We start from the raw sequence: 26,872 nt of genomic DNA, 5'->3' as shown, positions 1-26,872 counted from the left end.
CTCTATACAAGAAAAGCCATTTCCATATCCTAGTCCTGACTTCATCTGCAAATGACTTTATGGAACGGTGCCTAAGGCATCAAAATCACATTTTCAGATATGCAGGGTCAGCGGCTCATTTTTCCTTCAAAATCCTGCATACTAGCAGTATATTAACTGTACAAATGAATTGTGCCCAGGTACAGTTCTTCCAGATTCTAAATGTGTGTTTCACAGTATAGATTATTACCAAATGTAAAATATTTTGCAGCTGCGTGTTCCCACCATATTCTATTAATAAGCCCTAGATGCGTGCTAATTAAAGTGGAAGTAAAGTTGCTATTGATAACCGATTTATAGAGCCATTGATGAGTATGTTGGCTCCTTAATAATCAATGGAGATTAAAATCAGTGGAAGAAACAAAGTGGAATCGTACTGTCCTCGAAATGTCACCGTTGGCGGGAGAGGAACCTTGTTCTCAAAGATAAAGATGAGGCTTTTGTGTTCAAATCAAGTCACGTGTACTTTTCATAAAACTGAGGCTTTTTATGTATAGTAAAGGCATGTTAAGGGTTTAAAATGGATCTGTCACCAGATTTTTTTCTATACAAGCTGCATGCATTATTAAATAGAGCTCTCTGACCTTATAAAACTCATATATTTTTTTCAAACTCACTTCAATAGCCTGAAGAAGAGGGCTTGAACTATTGCGCCACCTATTTGGTATAGCAAAAGTCACTATTGACCCTTTTACAAGCCTTTTTACTTAGGTAAAGAAGCCAAACCAGACATTCCATTTGCAGACATGTGTTTCAGGGTGTTTTCTCCTCATCAGTGCAAAGCAGGAGTTCTGATTCAGCTGAGTAAGAGTGCCAAGCTGCCATAAGGAGACTTATAGGTAATGCAATGCTCTTCTGGGATAATAAATGCGCAAATAGCCTCTTCAGAGAGGAAGAGGACTTGAACTCTAATGCCTCCTATTGGATGCAGCAATTCTAAAATTCAATATCAACCATTTAATGAGCCTTACTACCAGCCATAGAATGAAATATCTCATGTGTTCAAATATATTCAGTCTTTACCCACCCAGCCTAGTTGACAGCTTGTTTAGACCAGTGAGAGATCTCAGCAGCAGGGAGGAAGAACACTGAGGAAATGTCACTTAGGAAGGGTAGGAGGAGAATGAATTATGTTTTCATAAAGGAACATACAGACATCCTGATATTTTCAAAGTAAATTCAACATCCTTATCTGGTCTAAGAGGTCTATTTTGCAATGTTGCAGTTTGTTTCGTAAAATCTGGCTGCATATCTGCTTTAAAATTGTGGGGTATTTTTCCACTGGGTTTATGCTTATATGTACAGTATGTACTTAAGAAATATGTACATTTGCAATTCCCAGGTGTTCCCAAAAAGATAAGTGTGACCGTGCCGGGGAACCATTCCGGTTTGCAAGCAATATTGATCAGTGTGTTAAGGTTACAGTGCAGCCCAACAGCCTACCAGTCTCAGAGCACAGCCTACCGGTAAGAGACAGATGGGTGATCATCTATCTATGGCAGGGATGAAAAATATTTTTTGGTACAAAGGCCACATTGTCATACTAAACCAATCTAAAGGGCCGCAAAAAACGTATAGGGGTATTTACATGAATATATCATGAGAACCAAGTTTTGAGTATTTGAGAAGGATTTTGAGAGTTTGTACTCGAAAAAATAAATGTGAACACGCCCAAACTTATACTGAGTTTTTGTAGCAGAAACTCAAATAAATCCTCTTCATAATCTCACAACTTAATTTTGAGGATTTTCCAGTTTAAATTGAAGCAAATCATGAATTGCTACGTGATCAGAACCACTGTCAATACATGAAAGCAGTGCCAGAACCACTGTCAGTACATGAATACATCACCAACCCTAGTACAGTGATCAATTTGCGTTTTAGGGCAGCCCCATATACACTTGCATCACGTAAAACTGCAAGTCCCACTCCTGAATAAATAATTGCCCTTCACTATGCTTTTGCACAAAATATTCTCCTCGCACTGCCCCTCTCCATAATATTCCCACTCACTGCCCTTCTCCAGAATATTCCCCCACACTGCCCCTCTCCATAATATTGCCCTACACACTGCCCCTCTCCATAGTATTTCCCTACATTGCCCCTCTCCATAATATTCCCCTACACACTGCCCCTCTCCATAATATTTCCACATACTGCCTCTCTATATAATATTCCTCCTCACTGGCTTTCTCCGTAATATTCCCCCACACTGCACCTCTCCGTAATGTCCCTCCCACACAGATCCTCTCCATAATATTCCCCCCACACTGCCCCTCTCCATTGTGTCCCTCTCACACTGCCCTTCTCCATAATTCTCCCACACTGCTTCTCTCCATAATGAAATCCCATAAGGTTCCACTCCGTAATTCACCCCACACAGCTCCTCTCCATAATGTTGCCCCACACAGCTCTTCTCTGTAATATTTCCCCACAGCTCCTCTCTATAATGTCCACCCGTACAGCTCCTCTTTGTAATATTTCCCCCACAGGTTATCTCCATAATATTACCCCTCACACAACTCCTCACCGTAATGTCCCTCCTCACAGTTCCTTTCTGTAATATTCCCCCCATACAACTCTTCCCTGTAATGTCCCTCCACACTGTTCCTTTCTGTAATATTCCCCCCACACAACTCTTCTCTGTAATTTCTCCCCCATAGTTCCTAACTGTAATATTACCCCCACACAGTTTCTCTACATATTATTCCCCCCACACCCTCCCTGATGTATACAGTTGCTCCTTCACAATCCTCTTCCCTGTTGCCCCATGGTGTGGCAGCTCTTCCATTTTCCGGCTTGTCCTTGCCCCCTCAGGGCTGCGGTGCTGGCGACAGCAGCAGTAGTGTGATGAAGACATAGCGTGCCATGATGACCTCATCGCAATGCTGCATGTCGCGTCAGGAGCTGGCAATCCCTGGACCGAAGTTACTATGTAACTCTATTTGCGTCTGAAAGACTCGAATACAGTTGAATATAGGGAGATGAGAACTGGAGTCTCCAGGTTCTCTGCAGGCCATACAACATCCTTCGGCGGGCCACATTTGTTGCGCAAGCCTTATCTATGGGAGTGGGAATAAATGAGGCTATGCTGCACTATCACACACAACCTGTAGCAACTCTGCTATGCCATTCCGGCTATGAAATATTAGCGCACTATCACATACTTCTGTGCAGGCCATCAGGGCTTTCCTTCATAACAGAACTATGACATCTATGACTGATTCATTTTAAGCACCATGACAAACCACAGTGACTTACAGTGGGGGTTCGCCAATTTTCTGTTGGGATTCAAGTCATTTTGATGACATTTCTATAGTGAACGGTGGCTCAGTGACATCTAATAACAAGCTAGCGTTCCATTTATTGTTGTGATTCCTTATTTTATATTACTACTTTGCCTATTCTCTTTTAGCTGACTTTAGAAGTTAGCGATGTCCCAGATCTGTCTGCTGGTGTCATTTGCTCCATCGGTAACATTACTAAGGTAGAAGGACAGGTGTCTGGCAATCGGATAGTCTGTATTTCCCCAGCAGCAAAAGATGTTCCCGTCATACCTGCAGACCAAGGTGAGAATTTACATTCATTCATTTCAATGCAAGACATATAGATGTGATGTATTGCTGAGCTTCTCCTCCAATCTATAGTTTATGGACATGTAGCTGTCGGGTAGCAGGGGGATTCAGAGGTAGCAGTCACTTCTGCCTGATAAGATCCAAAAGACCATATGCCAGATAATATGGCATCAGAATTGGTAGAGTTGGCAATTGGTAGGTGGCGGAGTCACCAGGAGAGTGGTCCTTTGATTTTGATCCCCCTGTCAGTCAATCGCCATGAAATGGCTGAAACATCCGTTTTTTGTACACACGACATCTGCACGATGATTAGTTGTTTTCCCTGGAGCGTTCCAGTTACCATTAACCTCTAAATATTACAATATAGCAGAAGTCATACTGTGGAGCCCCTGTCCTTGTATCCAAGCCCCATATATGAGAATTTTCGTAGTGAGGTGAAATTTACTATAAGTCATCCACTATCGTATTTTTTTTCACAGTAGCTTTTAGGAAAGCTTGCTACACGGAATCGGCATCTAATACCCAGAGGGTGATTTAAGTCTCCGACACTTGGAAATCACAACAGGAAAATCCCGCAACTTGGAAGAGGTTTCTTTATGCCCAGGAGCTTATGTGCAGAGGGGAGCCTGTTATTTAGGAAGAGGCTGAGATTATCTTGTTAGGGGACAAGGAATAAAAGGATTATTTCCCGATGTTAGGAAACAGGCACAGCGCTTACAGAAATCCCAGAGTGCCCCCGTTATACATCAGTTCCTATAGTGGGAGATATTTTGTGTGTCTCCATGACTGCCTGCACTAGCTTATATATGTGATGGAGCTCTCTGTAAAGAATAGGCTGTATCACATTACAGATAAATTCCATTAATCAGTATATTGGCATTTTAAATAGTAGTGTTTTCAGCATGGAAATAAGGATCACAAGGTTGGCAGCCGTCCTGAAAGCCGTCTCCCTGCCAGAGGACCACTGCTACTGTCTCACCATTGTTTTTTGATCATGGAGAATCCAGAAGTTCACCATTACCAATTAACGTTACTTTTGACACTGTCTATGAATTTTGGCAAATAGTCTGAACTTTTCTATTAACGCCTGTGAAAAATGAACCAAAAAGTATATTGCTATGTAGAGTGTCTTGTCCTCTAATTGTTGTCGTTACTTTTATTTTTTTTAGACTGGTTTGGAGTGGAGCTTCAGCTAATCTCCAAAGAGACCGGCAAGACCTTTGTGAGCACGGACTTCAAATTCTACAACTGCAGCGGGCACCAACTGTAAGAACTGAACTCTCGCTGGACTTACTGACCAAAAAGGGCCATAAGTTCATTTATAGGGGTATTCCCATCTCCAAGATCCTATACCAATGTGTAGTAGGTGTAATAATAATAATAATATTAGCAAATACCTCCAATTAGAAATGTACTATACTTTTTTCTGATTCACTATGTCTCTTTCCTAATGTGCAGGCATTGCAGGACCTTAGATATCGACCATGGTTACGACCACTAGCAACTTGCTAACTGTTACTTTGTCAGTGGACGTAACCATGGATTCCTAAGGTCCCGCAATGTCTGCACATGAGGAAAGAGACATGGCGAATCAGAAAAACTATGCTTCAATTCTAATTGGAGGTATTTGCTAATATTATTATTATTACACCTACTACACATTGGGATAGGATCTTGGAGATGGGAATACCTCTTTAATGGACAGAGATGGCCATAAAATCTTTGCAGAAAGTTGCTTTCACACAAGTTTAAAACAGGTAGATTTTTGTACCTGTATCATGACCAAACCTCAACTCAACAAAGGATATAAGACCAGAATTAGACCCATGGTCAGGCTGTAATTTGTGCCTGTAATATCTGTAATATATGCCATTATTATGCTCTTATGAAATATTGTGATATAACAATATTGTTATTACTAGTATTTTTACATTTGCCCATCCTTTAGCTATCAGTAATGTATACATGATACTTACTGGTCGCTGTCATCTGCTGCATCTTCCAGCATGGCTCCGGTCTTCTCCTGTATCATGTGACCACAGCTCTGTCTTTCTGGCTCACACCATGGACCATTAGTTCTTCTCGTAGGCCTCATTCGGATATCGATGTTGCACATACGTGTTCTATCCTTGTTTTTCACAGATACAGCACGTATCCATTATAGTTTATGGAGCTGTTCACATATCTATGTTTTTCATGGAGCCATGTCATGTCCATTTTTCCTTGTTATCACAGATCAAAAGTGCCAATACAAGTCTATGGAAGCATGAAAAAGCACGTAGAGCACTCATGGTGCTGTCCATATTTAACATTGCAAAGGATAGGAGAAACTTTGTAATTTATTTATTTATCCATCTGTGAAAAGTACTTATCACCCTGATGGTAATAACAGACCTATGAACACTAATGGCACACTGATCCAAAATACTGATGACACCAGTAACATTTTTTTCACGTATGTGTTTAAACAAGTTCGAGGATGTGTGAATGAGGCCTAAGTGTAAGCCTATGAGAACGTCGTCCCTGAGTCTCATAGCTTTACCTTGAGAAAGTGACTAGCGGTGTACACAGAAGACGCTGTGTGACCCGGCTGGTCACAGGTGTGATCCAGGAGAGGACCGGAGCAGCGCTGTAAACGGCAGAAGACGGCAATAAGTATTTTAGTGCAGCTTCTGAACATACATTTCTGATATCTAACAGATGGGCTAAGAACAAACGCTGAAGTGGTACTTTAGTATTATTGTACCATATTTCCAATAATGTTGTAAAACATTGCTATAAATGAAGAATAAAAAGAATTCGCTCTGAGCTATGTTTTCCAAAAAGCCTACATCTAACTCATGGTTAATATTCTAGCTGCATTTTCACTTAATAATAAGAGACAAAGTTATAAAGAGTTATATGACTCAATGGATAAAGCCCATTTCTCTGTACAAATGAGCAGAATTAATGGATGAAAAAAATGTTGTTTCCCGCTGGCTAAGCACCCACAAATATATAATTGATCGTGCACAGATTTAATTACATACCCTGGTTAACTTTGAATAATGACAGCTCGAAAAAGGGAAACTAAAATTTGTCTGATGCGTAAGAAAATAATAATATGAACTCGACCACGGCGTGCCAGGCATAAAGTCATGCGCCCCATCCAGTGCCGCCCACTGGTGAGTCCGGAGAAAGCTGTAATTTGTAATAGTAGGGAATTCAGCCTTGAAAGCCCAAATTGTAACCTTGGGATATCCTTGTTCAATCTCCCCGGGCACACAGTGCTCTGCCACCACGGGAGGACGGCTACGATTCCTGCCTGTACCAGGAGGAGATCGGCGTAGCTTCCTGGCATCGTTGTCTCCATCCGGAGAAATAGTAATAATACCAATATATAATAATTAATGCCTCCTACCTATTTAATGCTCATGTTTCTCATTTATTGTGATGTTGACGTCTTAGTGATGCCGGTGCTCTCTTTGGCCACGTTGGTGACTTCTTACAAGGTTTGGAAAAAACACTGATTTAATGGTTGCAGGTTGGAGGTAACATGATGTATGGAAGTCAGGTGTTTAGATCCGCGCTGGTATAAATATTGAGGCTGCACTGAGTGATGGAATTTGCCACAAGTGTGTAACCGGAGATGCTAATAGCAAATATATGTATATTTAATGTATGTCAATGTGATGCAGTGTTTATGCAGCGCGAGTCATATATGGCTTCGGGGAGCCGGCATTGTTTATTCCCGGCCATGTCCAGTGTATATGCAGAGGAAGCCGCTGTTTATACTAGCTGGCTGCTTCTAGAGATGTCTCGGCTTTTTTATGCCTGCGAACCTCTGTGGCTAGCAAGGAAAAATAAATATTAGACCTTAAAAAGAAAGCAGAGCACTAAAAGAAGACCAGACGGTGTCCGATCCAGCAATCCATTCCTTCAGCAGTTCCCGGGGTTGTGTTAATCCAATGTCATTGCTATGCGGAGGTGCCTTTGTCCGGCCAGGCCCTTTGGGTGGGCTTTTTGCATTCTCTATCATCTCCTCGTCTGTCATTGCATTCAAATGTTTATCACACCAGACTCTGAAAATAAACCTTCTTGCCATTTGCTTTGTATATTTTTTAGGTTTTCTATAAATATATATGGAGATGAGTATATAAATGTGCGTATTGGCTACATGTGGTCATTGTTTTTCTGGTTTGTGACATTTTTTTTTCCTCCCATTTTTCTCCCCAGCTGCTTGTCCTGTGTGAATAGTGCATTCCGCTGTCACTGGTGCAAGTATCGCAACCTGTGCACCCACGATCCCACCACCTGCTCCTTTCAGGAGGGCCGCGTTAATGTCTCGGAGGTAAGATTAGGGGTCTGTATTCATTCTGGACTTAAGCTGTTCAGTATGGGAGTATCCATCTTATTTTTAATGGTTAATGTTGGCGCAATTATTTGTCACCTTCGTTGTATAGGCAGAGCCAAGCAAATCATTGTCCCTCCTCTATTAAAGAGGACCCTTCACATACCATACTGTTACATTATGAACTGTATATTGCTGCTGGAATGTAGATTATAAGCATTTATAATGCAGCAGCTGCGGACCCCGGATGGCAGACTCACTACGGGTAAGTATTACAAATCGCCTTTCCATATAAAACAAGCATTGTCCTGATAATCATTTTGATGGCTACTATCTTTATCACTTTGCAGGCCTGATATAAGTCGCCAATGGCAATGAGCACCACCCCAAATATAACTGAGTGTGGGGTAGGGGAGGCTGATTTCACCCCTCAATTTCAAGCAGTGTAATGAGGGGCACAAGGCACATATCACCTCTTGGACAGTGAGCAGATATATCAGTATAATGAGGAAGGCGATATGTGCCCCCTCCTTATTATACTGCTCTTAATCAAGGGGTGAAATCAGCGTCCCCCTCTCTGTTGTTTACTTGCAGTAAAGCCCGTTGCTATATGGGACTAAAATGGGGTCAACTATTAAATATTGTGGCTATAAAATGTATCAGAGCAATGCTTGTTGTATAGGAGAAGTCGATTAATACTTACCCTTAGTGGATATTCTCCTGCCACACCCTTCCTCTACCGGCCATCCTGATGCCGATGTATGCCTCCACTCTCACAACTGTATACTTTGCCAAGCCTAGGATGCTGCCTTTTTATGATAGGGCAGAATCATAGAGGGTTAAAAATAGACACCTTGAAATAAACCAGTAATTTTGGCACCTTGTATCTTCACAATGGAGAAGAAAAATAAAACGTTCTGATCTACATTCCTAGAGCTATTTACCGCTCACAATGAAAGATCCTCTTTAATGCTTTTACAGAGCGTAAGCAGTGATATTGCTGGTACTTGGGTAATATTTTCAGAGGGTCCTGTGGGCTACTTAGTTATTGACAACGTTCTCTGTATGCAATCATGCAGGGAGCGCTTGTGAGCTGCAGAGTTGGGCTACCTACTGGACTTCCAAACCCAGAATCAGCAGAGATTCAAGGAACAGATGATATTTAATCTTTGATTTCCTTCTTAATCCTGGCTCTTTCTGGATTTAACATGCTACTGGGTGGTCCAACTCCGAGATAAGCGTCAGTGTATAAGTAGAACCAGCCACTGATCTGGTAAGCCCAGAATGAGCAGGGATGCAATTAATAGTCAGGCTAAATCTTTTCCTTCGCTCCTCCTGCTCTATGATGTTGTCTGCAGGTTGGACTGTATTTTCAATGAGACGGGGTCCATACTTGTAAGAGGTTTATCGTAGTGATTGGTAATGAAACAGACCAGAGCGATTTTTCTATCACAGTGGAAATGGTGCTTACTTGTTGTCTGCAGTGCCGGGGTGAGACGGTAGCACCACACGTGGCGCCGGAGACGGCTGCAGAGGAGATTTAGAAAGCCGAGCGTATTTGCATAATGCGTGTTTGTTATCCCAGGGATACTGTTATTTAACTTACTAGAGGTTAGTGGCAAAAGCTGTGATGGATTGGTCCATTTCTCTGGGGTTGCGCTGCATATGAGCAGCACTCTAGCAGAGTAAGTAATGAAATTTGTTTAACCACGCCGTGTATATATGCGCAGCTCTCTCTGGGAGTACGGAGCTGCCGAATGCCAGTTATCACTACTGCTGGGGAGCAGGAACAGGGATAATGCATGTCTCGTAGAGATGGCGAAAGCAAACCGATTGCTGATTAATGAAGCAAACGCTAAGAAAGTTTATTGCAATATTGATTCATAGACCCGTCTTTTAAAAAAATGTACAACATGGGCTCCCTACAGTGCATAAGCCAGTGAAGTCAGTTTGGTTAAAAATGGGAATTAGTCCGTGGACTTTTCATGTAGTAGAACACTCCTTATAGGAGGGGATGTCCAGGACTCATCTGTACAGATCGTGTAGTTTAACCCACTCCCTGATCTGGGAATGAAGCATCGCACATTATGAAATGTTTTCTTCTAGTTTTCGTCACCAAAGATTTTTCACTACTAGTATTTCTGGAAGTTGATAACGATATTTTTTTTGGGGGGGATTTGCCACAGGACTGCCCACAGTTAATACCCACAGAAGAAATCCTGATCCCAGTTGGGGAGGTGAAGCCAATTACTCTGAAGGCACGAAATCTGCCCCAACCGCAGTCAGGCCAGAGGGGATACGAGTGCGTGTTGAATATACAGGGTGTGTTACACCGGATGCCTGCTCTACGCTTTAACAGCTCCAGCGTCCAGTGCCAGAATAGTTCGGTAAGTGCTGAAGGATGACAACATGGCGGTCCATCTGCACGCAGTTCTTTATAGTCACGGACAAAACGATGACTTGCTGCTTACTCGCGAAACAAACGACGAAAAAAGCGGCTTTAATCCACCAATATAGTAAAAGCAGAATAATGTTGTGCTGCCACGTTGACCCAAGCTTTTGTAAATTGGGATGCTACTTCGAAAGGATGGAACGCTTTATCTGGCCTTTCCCTGTCGCAGCCTGCGGGGGGTCATTTGGTGGAATAAGACAGCAATCTGACAAAAGGGTTGAAGCAAAAAGCTAATTTACAGCAGGCTGATAAAGCAGAACGGGAAAGTCTTATCTGCCTTTGCGAGTCCCCAGCTCATGCCGACTCGATAGAATTCCTAATACAGTTGCTTCTGGCAGTGCAACAGAAGGTCTGCAGGAGACAGACGCCGAGCCAGAGGAGTAAATAAACACTTCCACTGATCAAACAGCTGCAGGGGGCGCTCTCGCTGGATAGGTGCACCACGCCGTACTGCCTCCCATGCTTTTGCCTTCAATTATGTTTGCATGATCCACGTTTTTTATTCTTTCTGCAATTCTGATAACAAATTAAGTGGATATTAGGATTTTGCTGTGTGCTGACTTTATTTTTTTTCTGCCTTGATAATAAATAGGAGCAGATTATATTAAGACACATTTTTCAGACCCATAACTTGCAAAGGGAGATAGTACGAATCGATTTGCAAGACCCAGTCCAGCCACCTGGACTATAATTTCTGACAGCTCCACCGGAGCTCTGAGAACCGCCTCTTACCTGCCAGCATCAATAGCTCTTCTATTGATTAATCTGCTTTACTCTCCTGATTGGTGGGATCCCCCACAATCGGAAAGTAATGACATATCCTTATATTATAATATCCCTTTATGTGATATAGATAGCCCTTTAAATATAGCACCAGGAGAATCATTCCCTTTAGCGACAGAACCAATTTAATGATACTGATTGGCTGCACGAAACGCTTGTCCAGTATTAGTAATGCAATAAAGGGTAGGTAAAAAGAGGTATCACGAAGGGATGACATATAAATGGCCGAGCAAGAAGCTGCAGGAATTGCTAGTTTTCCAATGTTTTTAGCTTCCAAGTCTTCATATGTTGTGGCATTGTAACTGATTTCACTCTTTTTCTCAGTATTTCTACGAAGGAATGGATATCAGTGACCTAGCAGTGAATTTCTCTGTTGTCTGGAACGGAAATTTTATTATTGACAATCCCCAAGATATCAAAGGTATAAAATAAATCAGAAGAATAGAAAATCTCATTTTCGAGTGTAGCCGTATTGTCTCCTTACATACTTGTTTTGGATTACACAGACTGGTTTCACAATGATCAACTTTAACCATTGTCTACACCACATTTTGAATGACATATTGGTAACAGCAGGGGCATCCTACTGGATATAGAAACATATGAGAAATGTCACCTTGGTTACAACCTGGCTCGTGTGGTTTGATCAGGTGATAATAAAACTACCATACAAAATAGAGTAGCTTGGGCTGTGACATTTACATACCCGATTGTATGAACATTAAACCTAGATATCAATAATAGAAATAAATGGGATAATTTTGCCCCTGCTGTTTATCTGTGTGATTTTCTGAATGCTCTTGGAAAAGCTTGGCTAAAATCCTTCAATAAGTGTTTATTTCCTTTTCATTTACTGCTGACATATGACCATGGGTAGAGGTGTAGTTATGGGGTGTGACTTACTGGTCCAGACCCACTAAGCAGTAGCAGAAGGATTCTTCTGCACCTATGTAACTTTCAGGAAGACACATGTTTTTGAGGAACATAGAAGAATTTATGATGTCTTTTCACAGTTGAGATTACAATATGAGATGCAATAGCATCAAATATCTTAAAAAAGATTTAGGGTCCGATTCATCATGACCTGCATTGTTCACATTGTTATGAGGAGGTGTGCTGAAGTCAGACACTCCTGATTCATGAAGAGGCTTAATGAATGAGGAGCACCGGCCAAGTGACTCACCCCTCTGTGTGTGCCTCCAAGTCCAGTTACTGCTGGAGTAAGGTTTGTGGCATACTGAACACCACTGCTCATCATGAATTTGACATGCGGTGGTTGCCATGCCCCCGTCCTGCCCTTGTGGCATAGTGAACACCAGTGCTCATCATGAATTTGACTTGTGGTGGTCGCCATGCCCCCGTCCTGCCCTTGTGGCATAGTGAACACTACTGCTTGTCATGAATTTGACATGTGGTGGTTGCCATACCCCCGTCCTGCCCTTGTGGCATAGTGAACACCACTGCTCGTCATGAATTTGACTTACGGTGGTTGCCATGCCCCCGTCCTTCCCATGTGACATAGTGAACACCACTGCTCACCATGAATTTGACATGTAGTGATCGCCATGGTCCCGTCCTTCCCTTGTGACATAGTGAACACCACTGCTCGTCATGAATTTGACATGCAGTGGTCGCCATTTCCCCCTCCTGCCCTTGTGGCATAGTGAACACTACTGCTCGTCATGAATTTGACATGCGGTGGTTGCCATGCCCCCGTCCAGCCCTTGTGGCATAGTGAACACTACTGCTCGTCATGAATTTGACTTGCGGTGGTTACCATGCCCCCGTCCAGCCCTTGTGGCATAGTGAACACTACTGCTCGTCATGAATTTGACATGCGGTGGTTGCCATGCCCCCGTCCAGCCCTTGTGGCATAGTGAACACCACTGCTCGTCATGAATTTGACTTGCGGTGGTTGCCATGCCCCCGTCCTGCCCCAGCTCCGCTTACCTAGTCAAAGCTAGGTGAAAATGCAAAAGTCGCATGATTTTAGTGCGCCAAAATTGGGCCCTTAAAGTTTCTATATTTAGTGTTCCTAAAAAAATAACACCCATACACAGAGCTATAGAGTGACTAGGTACCTCTTGGCAGATGTCACACTTGTGAGCCCTATAGAAATAGACACATTACTAAATGCAATCAGTCGATCAATTAACAAGGATGAGTTCACTTCCCACAATAAAAAATTCATGGAGAGAGGTTTTTAATACTGTATTTTCAAGGGAATGGTCATCAGAAAATGACCTATTGTTTAAATCAGGTTTTTGTGTTAAGTGTATTTTTTTGAGACACCAGGCTGCATTTACTCTTCTATACGGATTAGTAACCATTTATTAGCACATTTCCAAATTTCAGTCCATGGTAACCCGACCTTCTGATATCGGGGCTGCAGCCGGTGAGCGCCATCCTAACCTGCTGCTTGTCCAGGGCATCTCTATGTCCCAGCGGCTCCAGCGTTACTTCTCTGTATGAAAGTGATGATAATAATATCAGCCTGCCTTGTACGGCTTTATCATGTTACCATGCTTTACAGTCCAGAACATCTAATTAATTCCCATTTTCAGCATGATACTTCAGAACCAATTACATTGTGCATTGTATTACCAGACTCGTGACTGGTGGCGTGGCTTTTATTTAGCCGTGTGTCTTTTGTACACAGATTTCATATTGTCTTCAGCAGTGAAATGTTAAAATCCCTGGCGCCATGGCAACCAGTCAGCTATATATTAAAAAAATCTCTCCTTTATTAATATTTATAGAAAACGATAAATCTTCCACATCAAAAACGGAGTTAGACAATGCGGAAAACACTTCTCTACCGATATAGAGGTAGAATGCCGGAGAAATCTTTATCCTGTGGAGCCCATAATAGAGCCTAGATATTGTCAATTTCTGCTTTTTTATTGAAAATTGTGATGTGCAAAGATCTAACCGAACATTCTTTGTTTTGTAGTTCACCTGTACAAGTGCGCGGCTCAGAGGGAAAGCTGCGGCCTGTGCCTGAAAGCCGATCAGAAGTTCGAGTGTGGCTGGTGCAGCGGGGAAGGGCGGTGTACCCTGCACCATCACTGTCCCACGTCACAGAACCAGTGGCTAGATTGGTCCAGCCGGAATGTGAAGTGCACCAATCCCCGGATCACCGAGGTCTGTGTGCAGTCAGATTGTAGATCGCACTGTGGGACCGTGACCTTCTAATTACGCCTGTTTCCTTAATCTTCCCCATCTGTCTTATTTCATTATTATTTTTGTAATCGCCTCCCTTCCTGTCCTGAGCTGCTGTCTTTACTCGCTGCTTAACGTCAGTCTCACGCACAGAATATCCACATGCTCACAGCCGTTAATTAAATAAAAAGTGTGAGTGAAGCGCATAGAGTGAATCGATACTCTCAGGAAGGACATTTTCTCCCCTTACAGCGAGGGCTGGGGACGCTTAGGTCACGATGAGGGGGGCAGACATTTCCATGCAATGTCAGTCAATAAGCTGGCTCATTTACATAACCCTGGGGCCCTGGGTTCCTCTCCTGCCACTTTCACCTTTTAGACCGAAAGATGGCCAAAGTAAAGGAAATTGGGTTAAATAAAGAAATGCTAAATAAATAAAAAAAATACAAATACAATTTTATTCTTAGACATGGGGTAGCAAACATTTGAAGCATAAAGACCGTGCAGCGTATTTTGCTGCTCTGCTGTAAATCAATTTCTAAAAAAATCTACAGCAGAATAATCAAATGCATTTTCCTCTAATTTTTCATGCGCATAGTCGATCCTTCACCAGGCTAACCTATTAAATTAATGTTCTCCCTGTAAAAAAATAATAGCTTTACGTTTTCATAAAGCCTGTTTAATTCTGACGCTATCTGGCATTAACTGTAATTCCACTTTATCTCCTTGCTGATGGTGGCATCGTAATATGTATAATAAGTGGAACGGTTGGGGGTGCTGTATTAATAGAACGTGGAATTTATTCAGCAACAAAGGAGTTTATGGCGGAGAATGTGTTTCCATTAATCTTAAGTACTTGATTAATTAGCTTAAAGTAAAAAAAAAAAGGAGAGTATTGGGATGCATATAAAAATGAAACTCCGGCCTGTAGAATAGTTGTATAAGAAGGTGTAAAAAAGTGCCAGGCTCTCATAGACTTATTTTCAATGTATGATCGCACCACCCCTTCTTCTCTCTCATCTCCAGTCATATGCTTTGTAAGCACGCAGGGTCACGCACTGCAGAAAGCAAGCTAGTTCTAGAGGAAACCAATGAAGAGCTAGAAGATGTATACAAGAATAGAAATCCTTTGTCTCGGTCAGGCTCCCATGGTCCCACAACCCTTGTGTGCCTGCGAGAGGCGCTAATCACTACAGAATCCCCCGTAGGGTCCTTTATTCTGTGTCACGTCCAAAGCCAAAGGTCAACCAGACGCTGGCTATGGAAATGCAGTCCCCGAGACAGGCACCGGGGAGCAGATGTGCCCATTGACAAATCGATTTGCTGAGGAGAGGAAGAGAAGGAGGGGGCCACCTAACATGAATGCTTCTGTCTACGGGATGCCCAGACAACTGCGGCAACCAGTGAAGCAGAACGGATGATTTTAAATCTGCCCAACGTTTCCAGCTGAATTGTAACTTTTCTAAGAAGTGGATGTGGTCGCCCAGGAAACATGAGTGGCAGCGCTGCTTCTCGGCTGGCTGCAATTAATCACACTTTGCTGTGATGTCACTGGCATGGTCCAGTGTCCTCTGCTCTTTCTCGCTGCCCCTTTTTGTAACTCCTAACCTATTCACTGCTGGAGTACTTTCATTCATCTTGGATTTGGGGCCTTGTGTCACTCTCTGTTTTAAGTTCTTTATAAACAGGACACATCAAGAGTCAATCCCCAATGAAATGATCTTCATACCCAAGATGAAGGTGCCAAGAAAATAATAACCTTCATATCCAAGATCTTTGTACACCATGAAGGTGTCAAGAAAATAACATTCATATCCAAGATCATTGTACACAACGAAGGTGTCAAGAAAATTATAACCTTCATATCCAAGATCGTTGTACACTATGAAGGTGTCAAGAAAATAATAACCTTCATATCCAAGATCGTTGTACACTATGAAGGTGCCAAGAAAATAATAAACTTCATATCCAAGATCGTTGTACACTATGAAGGTGCCAAGAAAATAATAAACTTCATATCCAAGATCGTTGTACACAAGGAAGGTGTCAAGAAAATTATAACCTTCATATCCAAGATCGTTGTACACTATGAAGGTGTCAAGAAAATAATAACCTTCATATCCAAGATCGTTGTACACTATGAAGGTGTCAAGAAAATAATAAACTTCATATCCAAGATCGTTGTACACTATGAAGGTGCCAAGAAAATATTAACTTTCATACCCAAGATCGTTGTACACAAGGAAGGTGTCAAGAAAATAATAACCTTCATAACCAAGATCATTGTGCACAACGAAGGTGTCAAGAAAATAATAGCCTCCAAATCCAAGATCGTTGTACACTATGAATGTGTTAAGAAAATAACCTTCTTATCCAAGAATATTGTACACAACGAAGGTGTCAAGAAAGTAACTTTCATACACAAGATTGTTGTACACAAGGAAGGTGTCAAGAAAATAAATAACAAATAATTCCAGAACAGCATCATAAACGCACAATAAACCTTATTGGGGAGCAGGTACAAGGTCCATCCCAAATAGGTAAACCCTTAACAAATACGAAGCATGGAATAAGAGAGAAGAAAAAGATCTCATGACACTTCCCTCACTTTCTGTTACTGTTTCCTAAATGGTTTAAAGGCCTTTGCTTGAATCTCTTAACATAGTAAAAGAAAATTGGGCAGATGAATGTCCTGCTTGAATTCATAAATTATGCCTAAGGACGAGCCGAACACATGGAAGCTAGTGCTTCACCCGAATAAAATTTTCACACTTGCTTATACTAAAACACTTTGGGCCCAATTCATCAGTTACGTTTTTATGTAAGTCGCTTTTCTTTTTTTTGCATTTGTTTACGCAAAAATGGCTCATGGATTTTGTGCAATAGCAAAAAAAAATTCTCATTTTTGCTTTTTTTTTAATTCTCTGCTAAAATGTCTCTAAATTTGTGCCAATAAACGCAGGCATACATAAAATCTCTCATATGGGGGAAAAGACTGGAGAATATTTTTGAACAAAAATTGGGCGTGTTTTTAAAAAGTTGCAGATGAATCACCCACAAATATCTGGGAGACGAAAACTTTGCCCATAATGTCAAGTATAAAAAATACAGACAAGCACATAAAATAGACCAAAAAAAAGTCAAATGTTAGGAGAAAAGTTTGGTGCAAATAGACAGGCGAAAAACTGGACAAAAAGATGCACAAATGCAATAATGACTCGGCCCATAGTACGTTGTTGTGATATCATTTATATGACATATATATATCTGTATTTCTGAGCGATACGAGTGTTTACAGTGCTTGTGTACATATCTGTTCCTTTATCTGTGTCTATTTCTATAGAAGTAGATAATGCGCATGTTGCCATTACCATAACATGCCCTCCGCACAGCAGCTTAAGGCTGTTCTGTCAGAATGAATAATCGGGTCCCTCTCTCTCGTAACAATTAGGCTGTAAATGTGCTCTCTGCTAGGCGGAAAGACTCGGGCTGTAGCGGAGAGGGGCTACATCACAGAGAGCTTATGGCTCCTTCACTAATTTCTGCTGCGCAAAGCCATGTTTGACCCCTTGTGAACCACACAGCTGTACTGCTGGGTTCACACTGGCTGATTGTAGAGCCGTTCCTTTTTTTTCTGCTCTTCGTACTATTCGTCTTTTCAATTTTTACTTCCTTATCACTTACTTTTTGGAAATGCTTTTTCAACTGTTTTTATTAAAACCATATGTGTGACATCACTAATGTCCATGTAACAGAAATCTCACAACCACAAAAGTGCCGTAAAAACACCAGGAAACACTCTCACACTGGTGGCTGAGCGCTTGTGCGGACCACTGGCAATAAAGCTTCTCTTACTGAAAAAGGAACGAGTCCAGGAAGAAATCGAGACATGCTGCTATATTCCATACCGCTCACCCCTGTTGTGTCAGATCGCTGGTGAAATGTAGGCTGCAAATGTGCTGCACCGCAGCCAGGATGTGTACTTGGAAACGAAAAAAATCTATAGATAGGTATATCTATAGATAGATCTATAGATAGATAGATAATAGATAGATAGATCTATAGATGGATATATCTATAGATCTATCTATCATCTATCTGCAGTATCTATCAATATACAGTTGTGTGAAAAAGTGTTTGCCCCCTTCCTGATTTCCTATTCTTTTGCATGTTCGTCACACGTAAATGTTTCAGATGACCAAACAAATTTTAATATTAGACAAAGATAACACAAGTAAACACAAAATGCAGTGTTTATTATTAAGGGAAAAAGAAATCTAAACCTACAGGGCCCTGTGTCAAAAAGTGATTGCCCCCAAAACCTTATAACTGGTTGGGTCACCCTTAGCAGCAACAACTGCAGTCAGGGGTTTGCGATAACTGGCAATGAGTCTTTTACATTGCTCTAGTCTTTTCAGAATTGTTGTAATTCAGTCACTTTTGAGGGTTTCCAAACTTGAACCACCTTTTTCAGGTGATGCCATAGCATCTCAATCAGGATAAGGTCAGGACTTTGAGTAGGCCACTCCAAAGTCTTAATTTTGTTTTTCTTAAGCCATTCAGAGGGGGACTTGCTGGTGTGTTTTGGATCATTGTCCTGCTGCATAACCCAAGTGCATTTCAGCTTGAGGTCATGTACAGACAGCAGAACATTCTCTTTCAGGATTTTTGGTAGACAACAGAATTCAAGGTTCCATTTACCACAGCAAGTCTTCCAGGTCCTGAAGCAGCATAACAACCCCCGACCATCACACTACCACAGCCATATTTTACTGTTGGTATGATGTTCCTTTTCTGAAATGCTATGTTACTTCTACGCCAGATGTAATGGGACACACATCTTCCAAAAAGTTCAACTTTTGTCTCGACAATCCACAAATTATTCTCCCAAAAGTCTTGGGGATCATCAAAATGTGGCAAAACTGACACAGGCCTTTATGTTCTTATTGCTTAGCAGTGGTTTTCGTCTTGGAACTCTGCAATGCATGAACACTGACCTTAAATGAGAGACACCTGCAGTTCTTTTGATGTTGTTGTGAGGTCTTTTGTGACCTCTTGGATGAGTTTTCGCTGCGCTCTTGGGGTAATTTTGGGCAATCGGCCACTCCTGGGAAGGTTCACCACTGTTCCATATTTTTGCCAGTTGCGGAATGGGTCTCACTGTGGTTGGCTGGAGGCCCAAAGCTTTAGAAATGGCTTTATAACTTTTTCCAGACTGTAGATCTCAATTACTTTGTTTCTCATTTGTTCCAGAATTTCTTTGGATCGCAGCATGTCGTCTAGCTTTTACAAATCTTTTGGTCCACTTCATTTGTCAGGCAGGTGCTATTTAAGTGATTTCTTGATTGAGAACAGGTGTGGCAGTAATCTGGCCTGGATGTGGCTAGGGAATTTGAACTCCGCTTCTCAAAGATGTTTTAACCCCTTAGCGACCGCCGATACGCCTTTTAACGGCGGCCGCTAAGGGTACTTAAACCACAGCGCCGTTAATTAACGGCGCTGTGGAAAAAGTCCATAGCGCCCCCCAGAGGCCGATTTTCTCCGGGGTCTCGGCTGCCGAGGGTAGCCGAGACCCCAGAGAACATGATTCGGGGGGTTTTTAACCCACCCCGCATTTGCGATCGCCGGTAATTAACCGTTTACCGGCGATCGCAAAAAAAAAAAAAAAAAAGCGATCTCTTTTTAATTTCTCTGTCCTCCGATGTGATCGCACATCGGAGGACAGAGAAAAGGGGTCCCAGGTGGCCCCCCAATACTCACCTAGCTCCCCCGATGCTCTTCGTGTCTCCCGGTGGGCGCCGCCATCTTCAAAATGGCGGGCGCATGCGCAGTGCGCCCGCCGGCCGGCACCGGGAGAATCTTTGGGGTCTCGGCTGCCGGGGGTAGCCGAGACCCCAAAGAGCATGATCGGGGTCGGTATTACCGACCCCTGTTTTGCGATCGCCGGTAATTAACTGTTTACCGGCGACCGCAAAAAAAAAAAAAAAAAAAAAAAGTAAAGTGTAATTCTCTGTCCTCTGATGTGATCGCACATCAGAGGACAGAGAAATAGGGGGATTCGGGGACCCTAGCATACTCACCTAGGTCCCTGGATCCTCTTGCTGCTCCTCCTGGCCGCCGGCAGCAGAACATGGCGGACGCATGCCCAGTGCGCCCGCCATCTGTCTCCATCTGCCGGCCGGCAGGAGAACAGCAGTTGGGGCTAAAATTAAGGGTAGGGTTAGGGCTAGGGGTAGGGTTAGGGGTAGGGTTAGGGGTAGGGTTAGGGGTAGGGTTAGGGGTAGGGTTAGGGGTTAGGGTTAGGGTTAGGGCTAGGGTTAGGGCTAGGGTTGGGGCTAAATTTAGGGTTAGGGTTGGGGCTAAATTTAGGGTTAGGGTTGGGGCTAAACTTAGGGTTAGGCTTCTTTCACACTTATGTCGGTACGGGGCCGTCGCAATGCGTCGGCCCGACATACCGACGCACGTTGTGAAAATTGTGCACAACGTGGGCAGCAGCTGTAGTTTTTCAACACATCCGCTGCCCAATCTATGTCCTGGGGAGGAGGGGGCGGAGTTACGGCCACGCATGCGCGGTCAGAAATGGCGGATGCGACGTACAAAAAAAACGTTTCATTGAACGTTTTTTTGTGCCGACGCTCCGCCAAAACACAACTGATCCAGTGCACGACGGACGCGACGTGTGGCCATCCGTCACGATCCGTCGGCAATACAAGTCTATGGGCAAAAAACGCATCCTGCGGGCACATTTGCAGGATTCGTTTCTTGTCCAAAACGACAGATTGCGACGGAATGCCAAACGACGCAAGTGTGAAAGTAGCCCTAGGGTTAGGGTTGGGGCTAAAGTTAGGGCTAGGGTTGGGGCTAAAGTTAGGGTTAGAGCTGGGATTAGGGTTAGGGTTTGGATTAGGGTTGGTATTAGGGTTAGGGTTGGCATTAGGGTTACGCTTGGGATTAGGGTTAGGTTTGGGATTAGGGTTAAGGTTAGGGTTGTGATTAGGGGTGTATTGGGATTAGGGTTAGGTTTGAGGTTAGGGTTGAGATTAGGATTAGGGGTGTGTTGGATTTAGGGTTTTGATTAGGGTTATGGTTAGGGTTGACATTAGGGTTGTTTTGGGGTAAGGGTTGTGATTATGGTTAGGGTTAGTGATTAGGATTATGGATGAGGTTGGGATTAGGGTTAGGGGTGTGTTGGGGTTAGAGTTGGAGCTAGAATTGGGGGGTTTCCACTGTTTAGGTACATCAGGGGGTCTCCAAACACGACAGCCAATTTTGCGCTCAAAAAGTCAAATGGTGCTCCCTCCCTTCTGAGCTCTGCCGTGCGCCCAAACAGTGGGTTACCCCCACATATGGGGCATCAGCGTACTCGGGATAAATTGGACAACAACTTCTGGGGTCCAATTTCTCTTGTTACCCTTGTGAAAATAAAAACTTGGGGGCTACAAAATCTTTTTTGTGAAAAAAAAAAATATTTTTTATTTTCACGACTCTGCATTCTAAACTTCTGTGACGCACTTGGGCATTCAAAGTTCTCACCACACATCTAGATAAGTTCCTTGGGGGGTCTAGTTTCCAAAATGGGGTCACTTGTGGGGGGTTACTACAGTTTAGGTACATCAGGGGCTCTGCAATCGCAACATAATGCCCACAGACCATTCTATCAAAGTCTGCATTCCAAAAAGGCGCTCCTTCCCTTCCGAGCTCTGCCGTGCGCCCAAACAGTGGTTTACCCCCACATATGGCGCATCAGCGTACTCGGGATAAATTGGACAACAACTATTGCAGTCCAATTTCTCCTGTTACCCTTGTGAAAATAAAAACTTGGGGGCTACAATATCTTTTTTGTGGAAAAAAAAAATATTTTTTATTTTCACGACTCTGCATTCTAAACTTCTGTGAAGCACTTGGGCATTCAAAGTTCTCACCACACATCTAGATAAGTTCCTTGGGGGGTCTAGTTTCCAAAATGGGGTCACTTGTGGGGGGTTACTACAGTTTAGGTACATCAGGGGCTCTGCAATCGCAACATAATGCCCACAGACCATTCTATCAAAGTCTGCATTCCAAAAAGGCGCTCCTTCCCTTCCGAGCTCTGCCGTGCGCCCAAACAGTGGTTTACCCCCACATATGGCGCATCAGCGTACTCGGGATAAATTGGACAACAACTATTGCAGTCCAATTTCTCCTGTTACCCTTGTGAAAATAAAAACTTGGGGGCTACAATATCTTTTTTGTGGAAAAAAAAATATTTTTTATTTTCACGACTCTGCATTCTAAACTTCTGTGAAGCACTTGGGCATTCAAAGTTCTCACCACACATCTAGATAAGTTCCTTGGGGGTCTAGTTTCCAAAATGGGGTCACTTGTGGGGGGTTACTACAGTTTAGGTACATCAGGGGCTCTGCAATCGCAACATAATGCCCACAGACCATTCTATCAAAGTCTGCATTCCAAAAAGGCGCTCCTTCCCTTCCGAGCTCTGCCGTGCGCCCAAACAGTGGTTTACCCCCACATATGGCGCATCAGCGTATTTGGGATAAATTGGACAACAACTATTGCAGTCCAATTTCTCCTGTTACCCTTGTGAAAATAAAAACTTGGGGGCTACAATATCTTTTTTGTGGAAAAAAAAATATTTTTTATTTTCACGACTCTGCATTCTAAACTTCTGTGAAGCACTTGGGCATTCAAAGTTCTCACCACACATCTAGATAAGTTCCTTGGGGGGTCTAGTTTCCAAAATGGGGTCACTTGTGGAGGGTTTCTACTGGTTAGGTACATCAGGGGCTCTGCAAACGCAACATAATGCCCGCAGACCATTCTATCAAAGTCTGCATTCCAAAACGGCGCTCCTTCCTTCCGAGCTCTGCCGTGCGCCCAAACAGTGGTTTACCCCCACATATGGGGTACCAGCATACTCAGGACAAATTGGACAACAACTTTTGGGGTCCAATTTCTCTTGTTACCCTTGTGAAAATTAAAATTTGGTGGCTAAAAAATCTTTTTTGTGGAAAAAAAAATATTTTTTATTTTCACGGCTCTGCATTATAAACTTCTGTGAAGCACTTGGGCATTCAAGGTTCTCACCACACATCTAGATAAGTTCCATGGGGGGTCTAGTTTCCAAAATGGGGTCACTTGTGGGGGATTTCTACTGTTTAGGCACATCAGGGGCTCTCCAAACGCGACATGGCGTCCGATCTCAATTCCAGCCAATTCTACATTGATAAAGTAAAACGGCACTCTTTCTCTTCCAAGCTCTGCGGTGCGCCCAAACAGTGGTTTACCCCCACATATTGGGTATCGACGTACTCAGGAGAAATTGCACAACAACTTTAGTGGTCTAATTTCTCCTGTTACCCTTGTGAAAATAAAAATTTGTGGGCAAAAAGATCATTTTTGTAGAAAAAATGCAATTTTTTTTTTCACGGCTCTACGTTATAAACTTCTGTGAAGCACATGGGGGTTCAAAGTGCTCGCCACACATCTAGATAAGTTCCTTAAGGGGTCTAGTTTCCAAAATGGTGTCACTTGTGGGGGGTTTCCACTGTTTAGGCACATCAGGGGCTCTCCAAACGCGACATGGCGTCCAATCTCAATTCCAGCGAATTCTACATTGAAAAAGTAAAACGGCACTCCTTCTCTTCCAAGCTCTGCGGTGCGCCCTAACAGTTGTTTACCCCCACATATTGGGTATCAGCGTACTCAGGAGAAATTGCACAACAACTTTTGTGGTCTAATTTCTCCTGTTACCCTTGTGAAAATAAAAATTTGTGGGCAAAAAGATAATTTTTGTAGAAAAAATGCGATTTTTTTTTTTCACGGCCCTACGTTATAAACTTCTGTGAAGCACATGGGGGTTCAAAGTGCGCGCCACACATCTAGATAAGTTCCTTAAGGGGTCTAGTTTCCAAAATGGTGTCACTTGTGGGGGGTTTCCGCTGTTTAGGCACATCAGGGGCTCTCCAAACGCGACATGGCGTCCAATCTCAATTCCAGCCAATTCAACATTGAAAAAGTAAAACGGCGCTCCTTCACTTCCAAGCTCTGCGGTGCGCCCAAACAGTGGTTTACCCTCACATATGGGGTATCGACTTATTCAGGAGAAATCGCACAACAACTTTTGTTGTCTAATTTCTCCTGTTACCCTTGTGAAAATAAGAATTTGTGGGCGAAAAGATCATTTTTGTGTAAACAAAAGCGATTTTTTATTTTCACGGCTCTACGTTATAAACTTCTGTGAAGCACTTGGGGGTTCAAAGTGCTCACCACACATCTAGATAAGTTCCTTAAGGGGTCTAGTTTCCAAAATGGTGTCACTTGTGGGGAGTTTCCACTGTTTAGGCACATCAGGGGCTCTCTAAATGTGACATGGTGTCCGATCTCAATTCCAGCCAATTCTGCATTGAAAAAGTCAAACGGCGCTCCTTCACTTCTAAGTTCTGCGGTGCGCCCTAACAGTGGTTTACCCCCACATATGGGGTATTGGCGTATTCAGGAGAAATTGCATAACAAAATTTATGGTTACATTTCTGTTTTTACACTTGTGAAAATAAAAAAAATGGTTCTGAATTAAGATGTTTGCAAAAAAAAGTTAAATGTTCATTTTTTCCTTCCACATTGTTTCAGTTCCTGTGAAGCACGTAAAGGGTTAATAAGCTTCTTGAATGTGGTTTTGAGAACCTTGAGGGGTGTAGTTTTTAGAATGGTGTCACACTTCATTATTTTCTATCATATAGACCCCTCAAAATGACTTCAAATGTGATGTGGTCCCTAAAAAAAAATGGTGTTGTAAAAATGAGAAATTGCTGGTCAACTTTTAACCCTTATAATTCCCTAACAAAAAAAAATTTTGTTTCCAAAATTGTGCTGATGTAAAGTAGACATGTGGGAAATGTTATTTATTAACTATTTTTCGTGACATATCTCTCTGATTTAAGGGCATAAAAATACAAAGTTTGAAAATTGCAAAATTTTAAAAATTTTCGCCATATTTCCGTTTTTTTTTCATAAATAATCGCAAGTAATATCGAAGAAATGTTACCACTAACATGAAGTACAATATGTCACGAAAAAACAATCTCAGAATCAGCGGGATCCGTTGAAGCGTTCCAGAGTTATAACCTCATAAAGTGACAGTGGTCAGAATTGCAAAAATTGGCTCGGTCATTAAGTACCAAATTGGCTCTGTCACTAAGGGGTTAAACCACAGTTATTTTGTTTTGAGGGTGGTGGGGGCAATCACTTTTTCACACAGGGCCCAGCAAGTTTGGATTTCTTTTTTCCTTCATTTATAAACTGCAGTTTGTGTTTATTTGTGTTATCTTTGTCTAATATTTACATTTGTTTGGTGGTCTGAAACATTTAAGTATGACAAACGTGCAAAAGAATAGGAAATCAGGAGGGGGGCAAAGACTTTTTAACACCACTGTTTCTGTTACCTGTCTTGCTCTCTATCTATTATCTATCTATCTTTCTATCTATCTATCTATCTATCTATCTATCTATCTATCTATCTATCTATCTATCTATCTATCTGTCTGTCTGCTATCTCATATCTTTCTATCATTCTACCTAACTCATATCTTTCTATCATTCTATCCATCCATCCATCCATCCATCCATCTCTATGTACCTGTCTTTCCCTACTGCTTTCACATATGGTGTATGGTGTATGGATTTGTGTGGGTTTATTTTATTTAACAGGCATGAGTTTCTCCCGGTTGCGGTGCGTGTGGCGGTGTGTATACATCGGTGGTGTATGTTGTTTTTATCGTGCATTTCTCCAGCTGTAATTAATAAAACTCATTCTGTCCCAGCCGGGGGCTGAGCTGTGACACAGTTACTTCCAAACTGCTCAATTAGCGTCCAAAGGAATGTAGGTCACAGAGAAACCCTGGTCTATGCTGCTCCTACAAAATCAACCACTTCAGTGCCTGGAGCTCTATGCATTATATATAGTGTGTGTGAGTAGACTCTGCTATGGCTGCCATGTTTTCCATACAGTGCACCTTAGGCTGCCTATAGTTTGGCCTGTATATGTATAAGTGCCATTTGCACATTGTACTGTTTGCTTCTGTTCCTTTATATGGCCAGTGTTTTCTTAGAGCTAAAACTTATTGCATGGATTTATCTAAAATGAGTACAGTCCCTCTCGTGCAGTCAGACAAAATCATTTATTTTCTCCATATCTATACATTAAATATCTCTATTTATTCTTCTTGCTGGTCTTCTAGATTCTCACTGTGTCTGGACCCCCGGAAGGAGGCACTCGTGTCACTATTCGGGGAGTGAACCTAGGCCTAGACTTTTCTGAGATTGCCAACAACGTACTGGTGGCGGGAGTACAATGCACTCCTGTGGAAGAGGAATACATCATTGCAGAACAGTAAGACCTTTTGACTAATTTTATTTTTAACAAATAACCTTGCTGGATCAAGAAATCCCAGGCTTATGAGCTTACACTTTGCATCAAATAAGCCTTCTGAACAGGCATGTAAATCCCGCTTTAGGCTAGCTTCAGTGCATATGTAA

General features: G+C 42.4%; 1 protein-coding gene across 1 annotated transcript in view; it reads left to right on the top strand.

Annotated features, from left to right (window-relative positions):
- PLXNA2 (plexin A2) overlaps window positions 1-26,872 on the top strand; it is a 354,945-nt gene that overhangs the window by 252,886 nt on the left and 75,187 nt on the right. Inside the window, exons 6-13 of the mRNA XM_069756297.1 lie at window positions 1,382-1,505; window positions 3,455-3,608; window positions 4,784-4,880; window positions 7,830-7,944; window positions 10,131-10,331; window positions 11,504-11,600; window positions 14,133-14,323; window positions 26,575-26,726. Of these exons, the coding sequence (XP_069612398.1) occupies window positions 1,382-1,505; window positions 3,455-3,608; window positions 4,784-4,880; window positions 7,830-7,944; window positions 10,131-10,331; window positions 11,504-11,600; window positions 14,133-14,323; window positions 26,575-26,726 (1,131 nt within the window). The remainder of the gene's footprint in view (window positions 1-1,381; window positions 1,506-3,454; window positions 3,609-4,783; window positions 4,881-7,829; window positions 7,945-10,130; window positions 10,332-11,503; window positions 11,601-14,132; window positions 14,324-26,574; window positions 26,727-26,872) is intronic.

The sequence above is a fragment of the Ranitomeya imitator genome, chromosome 3, assembly GCF_032444005.1.
Source record: "Ranitomeya imitator isolate aRanImi1 chromosome 3, aRanImi1.pri, whole genome shotgun sequence".
In the NCBI taxonomy this organism is placed as follows: Eukaryota; Metazoa; Chordata; class Amphibia; order Anura; family Dendrobatidae; genus Ranitomeya; species Ranitomeya imitator.
This window is presented reverse-complemented; position numbering and strand designations above follow the sequence as displayed.